General features: G+C 40.2%; 1 protein-coding gene across 1 annotated transcript; it reads right to left on the reverse strand.

Moving 5' to 3' along the window:
* Nucleotides 1–1,443: 1,443 nt before the first annotated feature.
* On the reverse strand, nt 1,444–4,016 carry LOC132044779 (uncharacterized). Its single transcript, XM_059435294.1, has 5 exons — nt 3,896–4,016; nt 3,411–3,838; nt 3,240–3,314; nt 3,065–3,148; nt 1,444–1,587 (listed from the first exon to the last, which is right to left on the reverse strand). Exons 1-5 carry the CDS (start codon nt 4,014–4,016, stop codon nt 1,444–1,446), a joined length of 852 nt encoding a protein of 283 aa, XP_059291277.1.
* Between the last annotated feature and the right edge of the window lie 14,621 nt (nt 4,017–18,637).

The raw sequence follows: 18,637 nt of genomic DNA on the forward strand, positions 1-18,637 counted from the left end.
TCTTTTCTATATAATTCGACGGCATTTTATTTACATTCAAATCACCACATACAATTAAGCCAACGCCAATGCTCATACATTCAAATACCAATCCGAAACCATTCAAACAAAACTCAAGAACATTTCAAACAATTTACACAATATTCAAACGGCCCAACCAATGTGCAATGCCACCCGAAACCTTCCAACTTCCATAGGGACAACAACACCGCATTTCTCTCTTCCAAATTCATAAACTACATCAATAATCCGCATGTTATCAACATCATTCTCATAAATTCAAGAAACTATATTAAAATCACATTATCTTCTCTAACAACCTACAAACGACTCCAACTTCAATTTGAATCACTAAACCTTTATTTTCATCATAGAATCCACAACAACAACAACCAAACATGCTAAATAAAATTAATTCTTCACTCCTACACATTAATTCTTCACTCCTACACAACACCACATATACACGGCCACAACACAACACACACGGCTACAACCTAACACCCATAATTTCATGAATTTCATTTATTTCCACATACTACAACATGCACAAACCATTCATAACATATAAAAAGGAAGATTAAACCTTACCTTTTCCACTTAGTTCTTCAACTTGGCTAGGGTTGTGCTTGCAAGAATGAATGGTTGGCTTACTCCAACAACCACTCCATGTTAATAAGGACCTTCCAATGAGTTGAAAAGCTAGAAGAAATTATTTTTTTGATCACTATTCATGGTCATCCATTTTTTGTGCCATGGCCGAATGGCCTCTTTGGTTTTTCTCCAAGTTTCTACCATTTTCTTAAGTGTAAAAGATGATGGAAAATGTCTTGCTAGTCATCCCATATGTACATATATAATTCATCCAAATGTCCCATGGCCCACACATGGCTTGGATGAATTTAATTTGGCCAAGCCATGGGTGGTACCCCACTTATATGCCACACGGCCACATTGGCCCTTTTTCATGAAATAAATACTTTCCATAATTCACTTTTAACCCCAAATTTTTCTTAATATTCGATGCCAATAAAATCATAAGTAACTTATGCCTTAAAACAAAAATCGAAGGTCAAAAGTCTCAACCTCGTATCCCGGAATAGTCTTGTCCTTAACTTATCATGATTAGCTCGGAATATCCCGATATACAAAATACGGGATATAACATTGTTGACAATTTGGACATTGAGCGACAAATTCTGCTATGTCTCTTTTCATACCATCCCACTAATAAACTTTCTTGAGATCATGATACATCTTTGTTGTGCCAGGGTGAATAGAATACCGAGAATAATGAGCTTCCACCATAACCTGCTGACGAAGTCTTGCAATATTAGGAACACATAATATACCTCGATACCTGTGTACTCCATCTCCTGTAATCACAAAAGGTGTCTTTTCTTTCTGAGGTGCCGTATCTCGGTAATGGATTAGAACAAGATCTTAGTATTGACATTCCTTTATCTCCGCTACCAAAGATGACATCGCTGTATCCTGGATCGTAATTCCTGCATCACCTGAATCTAATAGCCGAAATCCAAGGCTTGCTAGTTGACAAACTTCACGGGCTATCTCCCTTTTCTCCGGCTGCACATATGACAGACTACCCATGGATTTACGGCTAAGAGCATCAGCTACTACATTAGCTTTTCCAGGATGATACAGAATATCCACGTTGTAATCTTTCAGCAACTCTAGCCATCACCTCTAACATAAATTTAGGTCCTTCTGCTTAAAGATACAGTAATGGCTCTTGTGGTCTGTATAGATATCAACATGAACACCGTATAAATAGTGCCTCCACATCTTCATGGCATGGATTACCGCCGCTAACTCAAGATCATGAGTTTTATAATTCTTCTCTTGCTTCTTCAGCTTTCTAGAGGCATAAGCAACAACTTTACTGTGCTGCATTAATACACAGCCCAAACCAATACCCGAGGGCATCACAATATATCACATAACCCTCTGTCCCCTCTGGAAGAGTCAAAATCGGTGCTGATGTCAACTTGTCCTTTAGTGTCTGAAAACTCCGCTCACATGCATCCGTCCACTGGAACTTAGCTGATTTCTGAGTCAGCTTGGTCAATGGGGCTGAAATAGAAGAAAATCCTTCCACAAACCTTCTGTAATATCTTGCTAGGCCCAAGAAACTATGTATCTCCGTTGGTGTCGTGGGCCTTGGCCAATTCTTCAAAGCTTCAATCTTTTGAGTATCCACTCTAATGCCCTTATCTGAAATAATGTGACCAAGAAAAGCCACGAAGTTCAACCAAAATTCACACTTGGAAAACGTCGCATATAATTCTCTATCTCGAAGAATCCTAAGCACTGCACGTGGATGATCTGCATGTTAAGCCTCTGATGAAGAATAAACTAGAATATCATCTACAAACAAAATCACAAACATATCTAAGAAAGGTCTAAATACTCGATTCATCAAATCCATGAATACATCTGGAGCATTAGTTAACCCAAATGACATGACACGGAACTCATAGTATCCATATCTAGTCCTGAATGTCGTCTTCAGAATATCTTCCTCCTTCACCCTAACCTGATGATATCCCGATCTCAAATCTATCTTCGAGAAATATTTGGCGCCTTGCAACTGGTCAAATAAATCATCAATCCTCGGGAGCGGATACTTATTCTTTATAGTCACTTTATTCAATTGCTAATAATCAATACACATTCGCAAAGAACCATCCTTCTTCCTTACAATTAATATCGGCGCTCCCTACAGTGATGTGCTAGGCCTAATAAAGCCTTTCTCGTTTAAATCTCGCAATTGCTCCTTCAATTGTTTTAACTTCACAGGTGCCATTCTATAAGGGGGAATAGATATTGGTCGAGTATCTGGCAATAGATCAATAGTGAATTCAATCTCCCGTTCTGGCGGAATGCCTGGAAGCTCATTTGAAAATACCTCTGGAAACTCATTTGACCACAGGGACAGACTGAAGGGTCGGCGAATCTGATTGCACATCCTGAACTCGAACTAGGTGATAAATATACCCTTTTCTGATCATCTTCCTTGCCTTAAGGTAGGAAATAAACCTACCCTCAGCGAAACGGCATTACCCTTTCGTTCTAGGACTGGCTTATCAGGAAACTGGAATATAACAAGAAGCCGACCAATCCATGCCTATAATAATGTCAAAATCAATCATGTCTAACTCGATCAAGTCTACTAGGGTATGGCAGTTACAAACTATCACAACACAGCCTCGATATACTCGCCTAGCTATAACTGGATCACCGACTGGCGTCGATACCTCAAATTGCTCAATCAATTCGGGCTCTATCCCAAACTTGCCAGCAACAAATGGAGTGACATATGATAAAGTAGAACCTGGATCAATTAGTGTATATACATCATAGGAGGAAATTGATAATATACATGTGACCACGTCAGAAGATGACTTACAACCCTGTCTACTGGCTAACGCATAAACACGGTGCTGAGGCCCACTCGAGCTAGATGCTCCACTCCTTCCTCTACCATGTCCCGCTGGTGTCTGTGAAACTTGCTTTGAGGGGCGTACTGACGAAGAAGAACCAGCTACGAATCCGATGGGCTGAACAATGCCTACACCACTCTTCGACGGACACTCTCTCATCACGTGGCCTGGCTGGCCACAAGCATAACAAGCATCCAATCCAAATTGACACCGTCTGGAATATAATCTACTGCACTGAGCACTCCGTGGTATAGGCAGTCTCATCTGGCCTGACTCTGGTCTATGCTGAGAAGTTGATGCTTTAGAACTCTGGCCCGCTCCCGAATAAGAAGAACGATCAAATCTAGGGCCTGAAAACCGCTGAGGTACACTCCCTGCTGAATGAAATGGATAGCGGGAATGCTATTGTCTCTGTCCTCCCCTGAACTCACCAGCAGTATCTAAGGATCTAGCCTTCTTACCATGGCTCCGGTCACGCTCGCGCTCTGTCCTCCGCTGACGCTTGCGGTCCTCTAAATTTTGCGCATATGCCGGTAGACGGGAAATATCCATGCCCGGCTATAATGCAGCTGTCGTACACTCATCAATCAAATGTGGCCCTAGACCAGTCACAAAATGATGAACTCGATTATCCATCTCAGCCACTATAGCTGAGGCATATCTAGCCAAGGAGTCGAAGTGTACACAATACTCATGAACACTCATACTGCCCTGCTCGATGCGCAAAAACCTATCTGCTCGGGCCTGTCTGACTTTTGGTGGTAAATAATGACGAATAAAGGTATTTGAAAACTCTCACCAAATGGTTGGAGGAGCATTCTCTCCCCTGGACAGCTCTCATAACTGATAACACTGCACTACAACATCACGGAGCCTATAAGATGCCGGCTTCACTGACTCGACCTCATCGGTGCGCATAACCCTCAAAGTCCTCTGCATACTATCAATAAAATTCCTAGGATCCATATTTTGCTTCAACAATGAAAACTCTGGACGATCTAACCCAAGGAAAGTCTTAACCCTCGCACTACCGGCTCGGTCTCCCTGATCGGCACTAACTCCCTGCTGCTGAGCCTGAGCGGCTACCAATCTAGTCAGTAACTATATAGCATCTCGCATATCCTACGCCGGTACATCTGGCTGAGGTACTGGGAGTACTGGGGCAGGTTCTAGAGGCGGTGTATGCGAAGTCTGAGACGGGCTCTCATTCTGGGACTCGCCCCGATCTCTGGTAGCCTGTTGAGTACGGCTAGTAGCCTCACCAGCCACTCCCTTGCTCATCTGTGTGGTTGTAGCTTTCTTGCGAGGCATCGCTAAAATCAGAACAAACTATTAGAAAGCGAACTCTTAACACTCGGCTCTATCGCACGATCTAAGAAAGAATGGTAACTTCCTAAATGTCCTGTAGCCTCCTGTTTGATAAGTGTGGTGCACGACACACCCATAAATAAGACTCTACTAGACACGGTCTATAGACAACCCTAGGACGGAACTGCTCTGATACCACTTCTGTCACGACCCAAGCCGATGAGCCGCGACGAGTGCCTGATCTCTAGTGACCAAACACTCCTATAATCGTACCTGGACAATACTACATAATAAGGGCCCATAAGCAACTCAAGCTGGATTAAACTGACTCATGGAAGAATAATATCATGAACTGTGCATATGCATATATATATATATATACTAATGACAACAATGCAAGCCGATTAGGCTGTCACATGTCCTGTACGCAAAAGAATAGGAGTCGACAAGGCTACGTCATAAGTCACCTACACATAACTGTCTACAGACCTCTACTGGGATAAAAGCTATAGAAAGGACGGAGCAGGGCCCCGTCATACCCATATGCATATCTATATCTCAAAAGTAGCATACCAAAATAAACTGCTGCTCCGGATCAAGTGGAGCGCACTGACCACCACTGGATGAATGTCCTACGGAGCTGAACCGCCTGTCTGTCTACCTGTACCTGCGAGCATGAGAGTCAGTACGGACAATGTACTGAGTATGCAAGGCATAAGAGTAACATATATAAATAAAAATCATGAAAGGAATTTGAAACTCATTAACACACAGACTGTCCGAATGCATCTGCATGACTGAAGACACCTCTGCGGTGTATAATATGCATGCACTCTATAAAAATAATATAACTGATAGTGTTGAGGAACGTACAGCTCGATCCATATCTCATATAATAGTGCCGAGGAACATACGTGTCACACCCTAATTTCTGATAGGGCATGATGGGCACCCGACCCTTACCTAGGGCCGAGTGAACCCGCAGACTCTCACAATACTCATAAACATACTGGGCCCGCAAAACATGACATAAGCACATAAGGAAATTTTTTTTTGAAGACAAACATGCCTTTCGTCTTTTTCAAATCAAATAAAATCTGTAGTCACAACAAATCTGTAACATAATGCATAATAATACACCGGCTTATATAGCCGCTTACAAAATTGACATCTCATACACACGACACTGTCTGCAAAGTCTCTACCATAACTTCAGCTACCATACAAAAGCACTCGACTCGGCAAAGACTCCGGAGGAAATGGAGCTCGCCAATCCAATCGGAACATTTTCTCGCTAACATCACCTACTCATCGTATACACACGCGGCATGAAACGCGGCTCGAAGAAAGGGGGTCCGTACGGAATATGTACCGAGCATGTAAAGCATGGCATACGTAAAACGAAGTCATAACCGAATAAGGAGTGTAACGTGAGCACAATAGCCGTAATACCAAAGTGCTTGCATCTGACATACAAATCATACCTAAGAGATACAAAAGACAAATATGATAATCAGAATGCCAAAATGCTTCGCTTTCTTTTGAAAAACATTTTTGTCTCATGCATACGGAAAATCAAACACATCATATGAGCTGACATTAACCGAATGCCGAGGAACGTACGGCCCGATCCATAAATAATACGATAATGCCGAGGAACGTACGGCCCGATCCATATATAATATAATAATGCCGAGGAACGTACGGCCCGATCCATATATAATATAATAATGCCGAGGAACGTATGGCCCGATCCATAGATAATTTAATAATCATAAACATATCGTACCCGGCCCCTCAGCGAGGGACTCGGTAAATCAAATCATATCGTCATATTATCACATATCATATCACATATCATATCGTATCATCGATCATCACATATCATATCATATCACATACGGTCCGTAATGGAACCGGCGGACGTAACGTGGTCGCCACTCCATCTAGCGCCACAACACATCATACTTCGGAATATTGTATACCTCCGAACACATCATACTCCGTATCACATCATATATCATATCACATCATACTTCAGAAAACACATCATACTTCGGAATCACATCATACTTCGGAATATAACATAGTGCGTACGATAAAATACCGGCCCGAGACTCAGCGAAAGAGGTAATAACAGAATGCACGAGCAGAATCGTGGGAAATCATATGCAACGCCAAACATTCACAAAGACTCAATAGAGTAATCCAAACAGACTGTTATTTATAAGCCAAAGCAAAGAGTCAACCGTACTTTCTTCCGAATATCACTCGGGAACATATCAAACCGAACTTCCAAAACCATAGTCACGTATCAAAATCACATACATAAAAATCCTTATTTCAGACTCAACCGATAAATATATATTCATACTCGGGGGTCGGAAAGGTAGTCATATTGAATTCTTTCAAAAGCCATCAGAATTATACAGAAGAAGATCGCGGGACCCACGGACGAGCGTCAACCCAATCCGGGCCCGCCTACGAAAATCATAGTTATCATATGTTAGCGAATCATTATTACAAACTCAAAAGATAAGTAAACTGATCGTACTTGAAATCGGAATAATAGACATATCATATCCTTTCAAAAATCGCCAGAAGTACATAAGGAAAGTCGCGGGGCCCACGGAGGGGTGTCGACTCAAGTCGGGCCCGCCCATGAGAATCATAGTCATTATACGTCATAGAATCATTTACGAGCATATCAAAGCCATCCGGTTCTATCTGTGAAAGTTACGGACATTCGTAGTTACAAAACTCTTTTGAAAACAAAACTTTTTATGCAACATTTGAAAACCAATCATACAAAGACATATAAACCATAACTTGACCATTTAAGGGTGCCAACTTCAAGAAGCAAATATGAATCATAAACATGCTTGGACTTTACGAATAGAATTTCCCCCGAAGCTCATAACATATCATAACTTACTTGCGTCTAGGACATGCCAAAAGAAAAGAAGGACAGGCTTTACATACCTTGATTGCTTCCTAAGCTAATCCAACCTCAAGTCTCGGCTTCTCAAAATCTACAACACGTCATTAGACACCAAACATTAGTCATAGGCACCTCGGAATCCCATTTTAAGCTCGCACTTTATTTACGAAATTTAAAAAGCATTTCCGTAAATTCAACACCCCGAGAATTCAACTAGGCCAAATATCCAACAACCACATCAACAATATCCATAAGCGATTCCAAACGCATTCTAACATTAATAACTCCTTTCTACATAATTCAACAACATTCATGCATATTCAATTCAACTTCATACATTCAAACTAATATCAACGATCGCATATTCAAATACCAATCCAAAACCATTCAAACACGATTCAAGAACATTTCCAACAATCTGCACAATATTTCTAACAATCCAATTAATGCTCTACTCCACCCGAAACCTCAAATTTCCATAAGAACAACAACAATACATTTTCTTCCTTCCAAATTCATAAACTACACCAACAATCCACATATTCACAACATTAACCTTAACAATACAAGAAACTACACTAAATTCACATTATCTTCAAAACAGCCCATAAACGTTCTCTACTTCAACATGGATCATTAAAGCATCATTTTCACCATAAAATCCATACAACAACAACCAAAACATACTAAATAAAATTAGTTCATTCTTTGCCAAACAACACAACCCATATTCGGCCACCCCAACCAACCCACAACTTTCATGATTTTCATCCATTTTCACACATTACGACAACACCCAAACATGTTAGATACAATTAATTTACCACTCCTACACAAATACCACATACACACGGCCACACACCACACATGCACGGCTATAACAACAACACCACATATTCATGAATTTCATCCATTTTCACACTCCACAACATACACAAACCATTCATAACATATTAAAAAGAGGATTAAAACTCACCCTTTTCACTTTGTTCTTCACTTGGCAAGGGTTGGGAATTGCATGAACAAGGGATTTGTTTGCTCCAACAACCACTTCATGTTGTTTAGGACCTTCCAATTAGTGGAAAACCTAGAAGAAATAATTTTTTTGATGAAGATTCTTGGTCTTCAAATTTTCCATTGCCATGGCCAAAACTCCTTTCTCTTCTTTCTCTTTTTTTTTTTCTCCAAGTTTCTATAAACTTCTAAGGGTGAAGATGAATAACTATGAATAATTAGTCATCTTTTATTAACACATAATAAGCTTCCATGTGGCCATGGCCCACACCCACACATGGCCACATATGGCCATTTTCATGAAATATTTAGTTTCCAAAATTTCACTTCTAGCCCCAAATTCTCATGAAATGCTTAACTTTTCATAATTCACTTTTGACCCCAAATTTTCCTTATTCCAATTTTACCCTTAACACTCCATGCCAATGAAAAGATGAATATGCAACTTATGCACTTTTAACAAAATCCGAAGAAATTACAGCCTTGTCCTTAACTTATCATAATTAACTCGGATTATCCCAATGTACCAAAATACGGGATATAACATCCTTCCCCCCTTTAGAACATTCGTCCTCAAATGTTCAACTAATCTCATAAGGTCTTATATGAATCTTGGGGGTTTCCTTTATTACCATAGCACGCGATCTCTTCTACTAACCATTGTTCTTTTCCATCTCCTCTTACCTTACGAATAATGTGATAAGGTCCAATATATCTCGGTTTAAACTTTTTCTTCTTGTCGAATCTCATTACACCTTGCCTAAATCGTCTTATAATCCCCCTTTACTCAACTCGTAACATTCTAGGCACGTCATCGCGTGTCATTTCTTTATCTTACTCTTGCCTCTCTCGCACTCGCTTCCCCCCTTTAGGGGCGTACTCATACTATCACCCGATTACCTTTCGCCCTATTCCCGTATTTCCAGTCTCACTTAGGCGGCACTTTTATTTCGACATTTTGATCCTCTTGCCTTTCATTTACTCACTTTCTTTCTTTCCCAAATATCATTATGTTGACACTTTCCAAACTTAACCCCTCCCCCCCCCTTTTTTTTTTCCTTTTTCGGCCAACCTCTTCTAAATCATCTCTTAATAGCACAAACCCTTTCCAAATTCTTTTTACCATATCGGTATCGACCTCCGATTACCTTTACCATCAATTCAGCTATTAACTTATTTTTCAAAATCAGCCGTACTTGCAACTTCGCCAAATCTTACCCTTACTATTGACACAACCTTTCAAGCATATCACAGACCCATATCTCATTCTCTCTTTATTTCTGGAAAATTTCGGCAGAGTTTCCTCTATATTTCTCACTATCTTAAAACCTGTACGCAGGAAATACCAACAATGCCTCACAGGGCCATAATACATATATACATATCATATTATATCGTATCGTATCACAGCCGCACAGGGCTCCCAATATCCATAACGGTCTGAAAATAATGGACTTACCATACATGCTTAACACGACCACGCGTGTTACACTTCCCTGTGTACTTTCCCTTTTAATCTTCAACTTTACATTTCGATCATACTTCAGTACCTTACCCATATCTTTCATAGCTTTGCTTACCTGCGTGCTTTGTAGCTTCCAATATCACTAGTCACTTCCTTCTGTCGATGCCATTCTTCTGCAAAAATCAAAAATCAGGGTAGGGAATCTCATTCCCTATGACTAGGCTCTATGGCACGATCTCAGACGTGAAAGAAGAGTAACCATCCTAAATGCCGGTAGCCTCTCGTTTATAAATGTGGCCCGCAACACACCATAAACAAGACTCTACCGGACACGACTTTGCACAACCCCTAGGACGGGCGCCTCCGATACCAATTTGTCACACTCTAATTTTCGATAGGGCATGATGGGCACCCGACCCTTACCTAGGGCCGAGCGAACCCACAGACTCTCACAATACTCATAAACATACTGGGCCCGCAAAATATGACATAAGCACATAAGGAAAAAAATTTTTGAAGACAAACATGCCTTTCGTCTTTTTCAAATCAAATAAAATCTTTTGTCACAACAAATCTGTAACATAATGCATAATAATATACCGGCTTACATAGCCGCTTACAAAATTGACATCTCCTACACACGACACTGTCTGCAAAGTCTCTACCATAACTTCAGATACCATACAAAAGCACTCTGACTCGGCAGCACTCCGGAGGAAATGGAGCTCGCCAATCCAGCTAGAACATCTTTCGCTAACATCACCTACTCATCCGTATACACACGCGCGGCATGAAACGCGACCCCGAAGAAAGGGGGTCAAGACGGAATATGTCGAGCATGTAAAGCATGGCATACGTAAAACGAAGTCATAATCAAATAAGGAGTACAGAACGTGAGCACAATAGCCAGAATACCAAAGGGGCCATATTGGCCATGTGACAAAAAAAAAAGGAAGAATTGAAAAGATGACAAATAAGTCATCTTTTAATTTAGAAAAGAAAAATCAAGAAAAAGGAAGAAAAGTCTAGAAGAAAAAGAAAGGGGGCATGTGACCATAATTGGAGGACTAGGGTGCAAATATGAAAAGATGACTTGTTCATCTTTTATTTAAGAATAGAATTGGAGAGAAAGAAAGAACAAAGAAAAGAAAGAAAGAAAGAGAGGAGAAGGGACGGCTAAAGAAAAGAAAAGAAAAAAAAATCAAGTCTTCAATCCTTGGTTCAAAAAAATTATGTTCTTCAAGTATTTCTACCAAGTCAAGGATGCTCTTTAATGGGGTGCAATTGTTGGAGCAAGAAAACCATCCTTTGTGGCAAGTTCAAGATTCTAGTTAAGTGGGAAGTTAAGGAAAAAGGTAAGATTTCATGCTCTTTTATGTGTTATGAGTGGTTGTGCATGTTGTAGTATGTAAAGAGGGGTGAAATTTATGGAATTATGGTGTTGTTGTGTGTGGCCGTGTGTATACTAGATTGTGTAGGAGAGAAGAACTAATTTACTTAGTATGGTTGGATTGTGTTTTATGGATGTTTGGACGTGTTGTTGTATGAAGAAATGGGTGAGAATTTTGAAAATATGTATGTTGTTGATGAACCGTGTGTAGGGGCTGTTTGGTATGTAAGAAATGAAACAATGTTATTTAGTATTTTGATTGTCGTTGTTATGAATTCTATGGCATGAAATGAATGTTTGATGACCCAAATTGAAGAAGTAAGTGTAGCGGACTGATTTGGAACGTTATGTGATTTCAACATAGTTTCTTGTATTAATGGAAATAATAATGTAAACGTATGGAATTGTTGACGAAGTATGTGAATTCGGAAGAAAGAATTAAGTCGTTATCGTTCTTGTTGAAATTGGAAGGTGTTGGGTGAAGTGGTATGTTGATTGAATTGTTTTGAATGTTATGTGAGTTGAAATTGAATGTTATAAGTGTTGCAAGAATAATTGTTGGAATTGTTGTTGATAGTTTGCCGGGTTAAATTCCCGGATTGTTGTTGATTAAAATTGGCCGAGTTAGAATCTCGGGGATGGCGCATTTACAGGGGAAATGCTGCCAAAATTTCTGTAGACAAATGTGAAGTCAAGGTTGAACTTCTAAGTGCTCTAATTGACGTTTGGTAAATGTGACCAAATTGTAGATTTTGGCGGATTTGCAACTTGAATTTGGAGTAGCAGAAGGAGCGGAAAGAGGTATGTAAGACTTCATTTTCCTTCTTTGGCATGTCTTAGACATAATAGGCTTGAATACGTGCCTCGGGGACAATTCCCTTCCTAGAAATCCGAGATTGAAATTAGTTACTTGTTCATTCAATAGAATTGAAGCCAATGTTCATGAATAGTTGAAAGGATTGTCTAAACACTTAGAACTTGCATGAACAGGATCCGTTTACCCTAAAACTCTCATAAGTCATGCCATGAAACGTATTATACGTAAATTATGTACGCCGCCTCATTTGACTCGAGGTGGGCCACTATTCCCTAATTTCCTCCTATGGCTCTATTTGGCTTATTTCCGTATTACGCTTAAAGGAAACTCTTGAACATCATTTCGACTACTAAATAATAGTTGTTTTAATTAATCCCTCGATTCCAAGGCATGATTTTCTTCATAAAAAGTTCCTAAATGTCTTCCAAAATATTTATTCTTCTCCAAATCCAAGTTTTATAATTCTTCTTGAAAGTTTCTATATCTAGAACGACGACTCCGATTTTACAATGACAAAGATGATGCTAAATATGAGAAAATGTCTATGACACGATATGCTATGACATGTTACGATATGATATGACATGACATGATATGATATGACATGACACGATATGACATGATATGATATAATATGAAATGATATGACATGATATGATATGATGCGAAATGACATGTTCCACGTTCTCTTAATGTTATTCTCCATTGGTAGTCTCGCCTTATGATTATCGATCCTTCAAGGTGAGACAAAGCGGCCATGATTACTCCATAATGCGATCGGAGGTTTCCGACCTTTTGTCACTCCGATGGACACATGACTTTCTTTGGGCTCTCATGCATGCCATACCTGTATATGGGTTGGGGGGATGGGATACATGTATATGTGGGGAATGGGAAGGGAGACATGTTTCATTGCCACCTGGTCAGCTGGCTTATCATCCCGGATGCGGGATGCCCGGACGCGGGATTTATGGGCGAGCCGACGTATTTCGGCGCTATGTGGGTGAGTCGGCTTGTTCGGCGCTATGATACCATATGACCAGACAAGCATGCATGGCATCCGCCCCCAGGGGCACTCATATGCACAGGTCACAGCTTTACATGATATGATTCATATGTACAGGTTACAGCTTTACATTATATGATCTCTACGTACCGATTGCAGCTTTACATGACATGTTCCATACGTACAGGTTACAGCTTTATACATGACATGTTCCATATGCACAACTTACTCCCTTATACATGATGTGTCTCACATGTACAGGATACTCTCTCATACGATATACTCTACATCTCCATACTGTTGTTGCACATGATTATGTCTCTTTCTATGTTACCATCTATGTCTTACATACTCAGTACATTGCTCGTACTGACCCCTCTTCTTCGGGGGCTGCGTTTCATGCCGCGCAGGTGATCCCGGATGAGCTGAAGCTAGCATAGAAGATGTCCAGCGGGGTTGGTAGGCTCCACTTGTCCTGGAGTGCTGCCGAGTCAGAGTATATGTGCCATGATGATTTGTTCAGAGTTAGAGACTTTGCAGATAGAGTCGTGGGTAATGGGTTGTCAGTCTGTAAGCGGCTCCAACAGCCGACACGTTATTACGTCTCGTGTTACGAGTCTTATATGATGTCAGATTTTACTTATGAAAAAAAAAAATTCTATGTATTCATTTCCAACTGATTCGTAAGTTCATATGTGTAATAAGAGTCAGCGGGTTCGCTCGGCTCCGAATATGGGGTCGGGTGCCCATCACACCCTAGTAAGATCGGGGTGTGACAAAGTGGTATCAGAGCAGGTCGGTCCAAGGGTTGTCTGCAAAGTCGTGTCGGTAGAGTCCGTTTATGGGTGTGAAGCCGGCCACATTTATAAACGGGAGGCTACGGGGCATTTAGGAATGGTTGACCTTCTTTTCTGTCATTAGATCGTGCGATAGAGCCAAGTCATAGGAAGTAAGATTCATTATATTAATCGTTGATTTCCGTAAGCGCCCAGTATCGGCGGAAAAAGGCGAATGATGATATGGAAAGTCAGAAAAGGTAAGGTTGGACTGATATACTTGTTCTGTTACGTGGAGCTGGGCGCCAGACAGGAAATAGCCATACATGTAGGCGGAAGATGGACATCGGGAAAAGAAAAGGGCAAAACAGTCATTGTAAAAGAAAGGACGTATTACGAAAACGTCTCGGAAGCTGTAAAGTTTCGGTTGGCTCTAGATCAGGTAATAAAGGGTATACGAGGAAGGAGACGCGAAAATATCAGCATTAAGGCATCGAATTTCAGCAAAGTTTCGAGGTTAAGCGTGCTCAGGTGGGGGCAATTCTAGGATGGGTGACCCCCTGGGAAGTATGCGAGAAATCCGATATATTCAGACCTAAGAGACCAGTGAGAAGTTAGAGTAGCCTAAGGAAAACTAGAGCATATGGAATGGTTGGACACCATAAGAAGACGCATAGGACGAGGCAAACTTGCTTGGTAAAGAGACAGGAAGTGCATCACAGCCCTGGGAATTAGGATAGGCTTGAACAGCGTTTGGACGTATTTTGTGGGCTAGTTAATAGTAATTATATATATGTATATATGAAAGCGTAAGATACCCCAAGTATGATTGTATTGGTGGACATGTGAATCTCAGCAACCGAAGTTACGGTACAGAAGGCATTAATTGAATAAGGGTACCGAAGTTCGAGTGACAGCAAGAGTAAATGGTACAAGTGTTGCAAAGTAAGCTTCGTTATTATTCTACTATAGGTTGAGATTGGGAATAAGGATATGAGACGAAGTATAAATGGATAATGGTATAGGTACACCCCAAAAAGCGGGGAAAGTGGTGAGGAAAATGTAAGGATGAGATAGAAACAGTCGAAACGGTAATATGTTTGATGTGGATGCTTGGGCTACAAATGAGACCCCTTCATGGAAACAAGTTAGTAAGATCGGAAGACCAACAATAAGTGTCTAAGAATCGGGATGGTGTACGAGAGCGGTGTGAGAAGTCTTGTAAAAAAAAAAACCTCGAATGACGGGACACGAGAAAATGGACGTGTATGAAGAGAACGAGGACGATGAGAGAATGATATTGGATAACTTAAGAGCTAATATAAAGGATGGGAATAGCTTTAAAAAGGAGCTCCCCGAGGTGCTTATGAGGGCACGTAGGATTAGTCGAACATTCGAGGACGAATGTTCCAAAGGGGGGAAGGATGTTATATCCCGCATTTTGTACGTCGGAATATTTTAAGACAATTGCGGGAAGTTAAGGGCAAGACCATCTTCAAAAAAATTATTTTAATGTACGAGTTGTCGTGAATATTATTTATGACTATTATTAGTATGGAAATATTGTGAGAGGCTAGGGGCAAAAGAGAAATTCGCAAAATAGGCCGTAAAAATAATGCGGAAGGCTAGGGGCAAAATGGTAATATTGAGGAAAGTCGAGGGGCGAAACGGGAATTTCACCAAAGGGTTCATGAGAGTTCTAAAAGGGGCCATATTGGCCATGTGACAAAAAAAAAAAAAAAAAAAAAAAAAAAGGAAGAATGGAAAAGATGACAAATAAGTCATCTTTTAATTTAGAAAAGAAAAATCAAGAAAAAGGAAGAAAAGTCTAGAAGAAAAAGAAAGGGGGCATGTGACCATAATTGGAGGACTAGGGTGCAAATATGAAAAGATGACTTGTTCATCTTTTATTTAAGAATAGAATTGGAGAGAAAGAAAGAACAAAGAAAAGAAAGAAAGAAAGAGAGGAGAAGGGACGGCTAAAGAAAAGAAAAGAAAAAAAAAATCAAGTCTTCAATCCTTGGTTCAAATATTATGTTCTTCAAGTATTTCTACCAAGTCAAGGATGCTCTTTAATGGGGTGCAATTGTTGGAGCAAGAAAACCATCCTTTGTGGCAAGTTCAAGATTCTAGTTAAGTGGGAAGTTAAGGAAAAAGGTAAGATTTCATGCTCTTTTATGTGTTATGAGTGGTTGTGCATGTTGTAGTATGTAAAGAGGGTGAAATTTATGGAATTATGGTGTTGTTGTGTGTGGCCGTGTGTATACTAGATTGTGTAGGAGAGAAGAACTAATTTACTTAGTATGGTTGGATTGTGTTTTATGGATGTTTGGACGTGTTGTTGTATGAAGAAATGGGTGAGAATTTTGAAAATATGTATGTTGTTGATGAACCGTGTGTAGGGGCTGTTTGGTATGTAAGAAATGAAACAATGTTATTTAGTATTTTGATTGTCGTTGTTATGAATTCTATGGCATGAAATGAATGTTTGATGACCCAAATTGAAGAAGTAAGTGTAGCGGACTGATTTGGAACGTTATGTGATTTCAGCATAGTTTCTTGTATTAATGGAAATAATAATGTAAACGTATGGAATTGTTGACGAAGTATGTGAATTCGGAAGAAAGAATTAAGTCGTTATCGTTCTTGTTGAAATTGGAAGGTGTTGGGTGAAGTGGTATGTTGATTGAATTGTTTTGAATGTTATGTGAGTTGAAATTGAATGTTATAAGTGTTGCAAGAATAATTGTTGGAATTGTTGTTGATAGTTTGGCCGGGTTAAATTCCCGGATTGTTGTTGATTAAAATTGGCCGAGTTAGAATCTCGGGGATGGCGCATTCACGGGGAAATGCTGCCAAAATTTACGTAGACAAATGTGAAGTCAAGGTTGAACTTCTAAGTGCTCTAATTGACGTTTGGTAAATGTGACTAAATTGTAGATTTTGGCGGATTTGCAACTTGAATTTGGAGTAGCAGAAGGAGCGGAAAGAGGTATGTAAGACTTCATTTTCCTTCTTTGGCATGTCTTAGACATAATAGGCTTGAATACGTGCCTCGGGGACAATTCCCTTCCTAGAAATCCGAGATTGAAATTAGTTACTATTCATTCAATAGAATTGAAGCCAATGTTCATGAATAGTTGAAAGGATTGTCTAAACACTTAGAACTTGCATGAACAGGATCCGTTTACCCTAAAACTCTCATAAGTCATGCCATGAAACGTATTATACGTAAATTATGTACGCCGCCTCATTTGACTCGAGGTGGGCCACTATTCCCTAATTTCCTCCTATGGCTCCATTTGGCTTATTTCCGTATTACAGTTAAAGGAAACTCTTGAACATCATTTCGACTACTAAATAATAGTTGTTTTAATTAATCCCTCGATTCCAAGGCATGATTTTCTTCATAAAAGTTCCTAAATGTTTTCCAAAATATTTATTCTTCTCCAAATCCAAGTTTTATAATTCTTTTTGAAAGTTTCTATATCTAGAACGACGACTCCGATTTTACAATGACAAAGATGATGCTAAATATGAGAAAATGTCTATGACACGATATGCTATGACATGTTACGATATGATATGACATGACATGATATGATATGACATGACACGATATGACATGATATGATATAATATGAAATGATATGACATGATATGATATGATACGAAATGACATGTTCCACGTTCTCTTAATGTTATTCTCCATTGGTAGTCTCGCCTTATGATTATAGATCCTTCAAGGTGAGACAAAGCGGCCATGATTACTCCATAATGCGATCGGAGGTTTCCGACCTTTTGTCACTCCGATGGACACATGACTTTCTTTGGGCTCTCATGCATGCCATACCTGTATATGGGTTGGGGGGATGGGATACATGTATATGTGGGGAATGGGAAGGGAGACATGTTTCATTGCCACCTGGTCAGCTGGCTTATCATCCCGGACGCGGGATGCCCGGACGCGGGATTTATGGGCGAGCCGACGTATTTCGGCGCTATGTGGGTGAGCCGGCTTGTTCGGCGCTATGATACCATATGACCGGACAAGCATGCATGGCATCCGCCCCCGGGCACTCATATGCACAGGTCACAGCTTTACATGATATAATTCATATGTACAGGTTACAGCTTTATATTATATGATCTCTACGTACCGATTGCAGCTTTACATGACATGTTCCATACGTACAGGTTACAGCTTTATACATGACATGTTCCATATGCACAGCTTACTCCCTTATACATGATGTGTCTCACATGTACAGGATACTCTCTCATACGATATACTCTACATCTCCATACTGTTGTTGCACATGATTATGTCTCTTTCTATGTTACCATCTATGTCTTACATACTCGGTACATTGCTCGTAAATCGACCCCTCTTCTTCGGGGGCGCGTTTCATGCCGCGCGTGTGATCCCGGATGAGCCGAAGCTAGCATAGAAGAT

The sequence above is a fragment of the Lycium ferocissimum genome, unplaced genomic scaffold, assembly GCF_029784015.1.
Source record: "Lycium ferocissimum isolate CSIRO_LF1 unplaced genomic scaffold, AGI_CSIRO_Lferr_CH_V1 ctg5195, whole genome shotgun sequence".
NCBI lineage: Eukaryota > Viridiplantae > Streptophyta > Magnoliopsida > Solanales > Solanaceae > Lycium > Lycium ferocissimum.

Excerpts from the sequence above, each read along its gene's own strand:
- LOC132044779 (XM_059435294.1), bottom strand. The coding sequence starts at position 4,016 with ATGGATATTTCCCGTCTACCGGCATATGCGCAAAATTTAGAGGACCGC. Across the intron at positions 3,839-3,895 it reads TAGATCCTTAGATACTGCTG|GGAGTGTACCTCAGCGGTTT; the intron begins GTGAGTTCAGGG and ends TTCATTCAGCAG. Across the intron at positions 3,315-3,410 it reads GTAAGTCATCTTCTGACGTG|TTTGGGATAGAGCCCGAATT; the intron begins GTCACATGTATA and ends GTTGCTGGCAAG.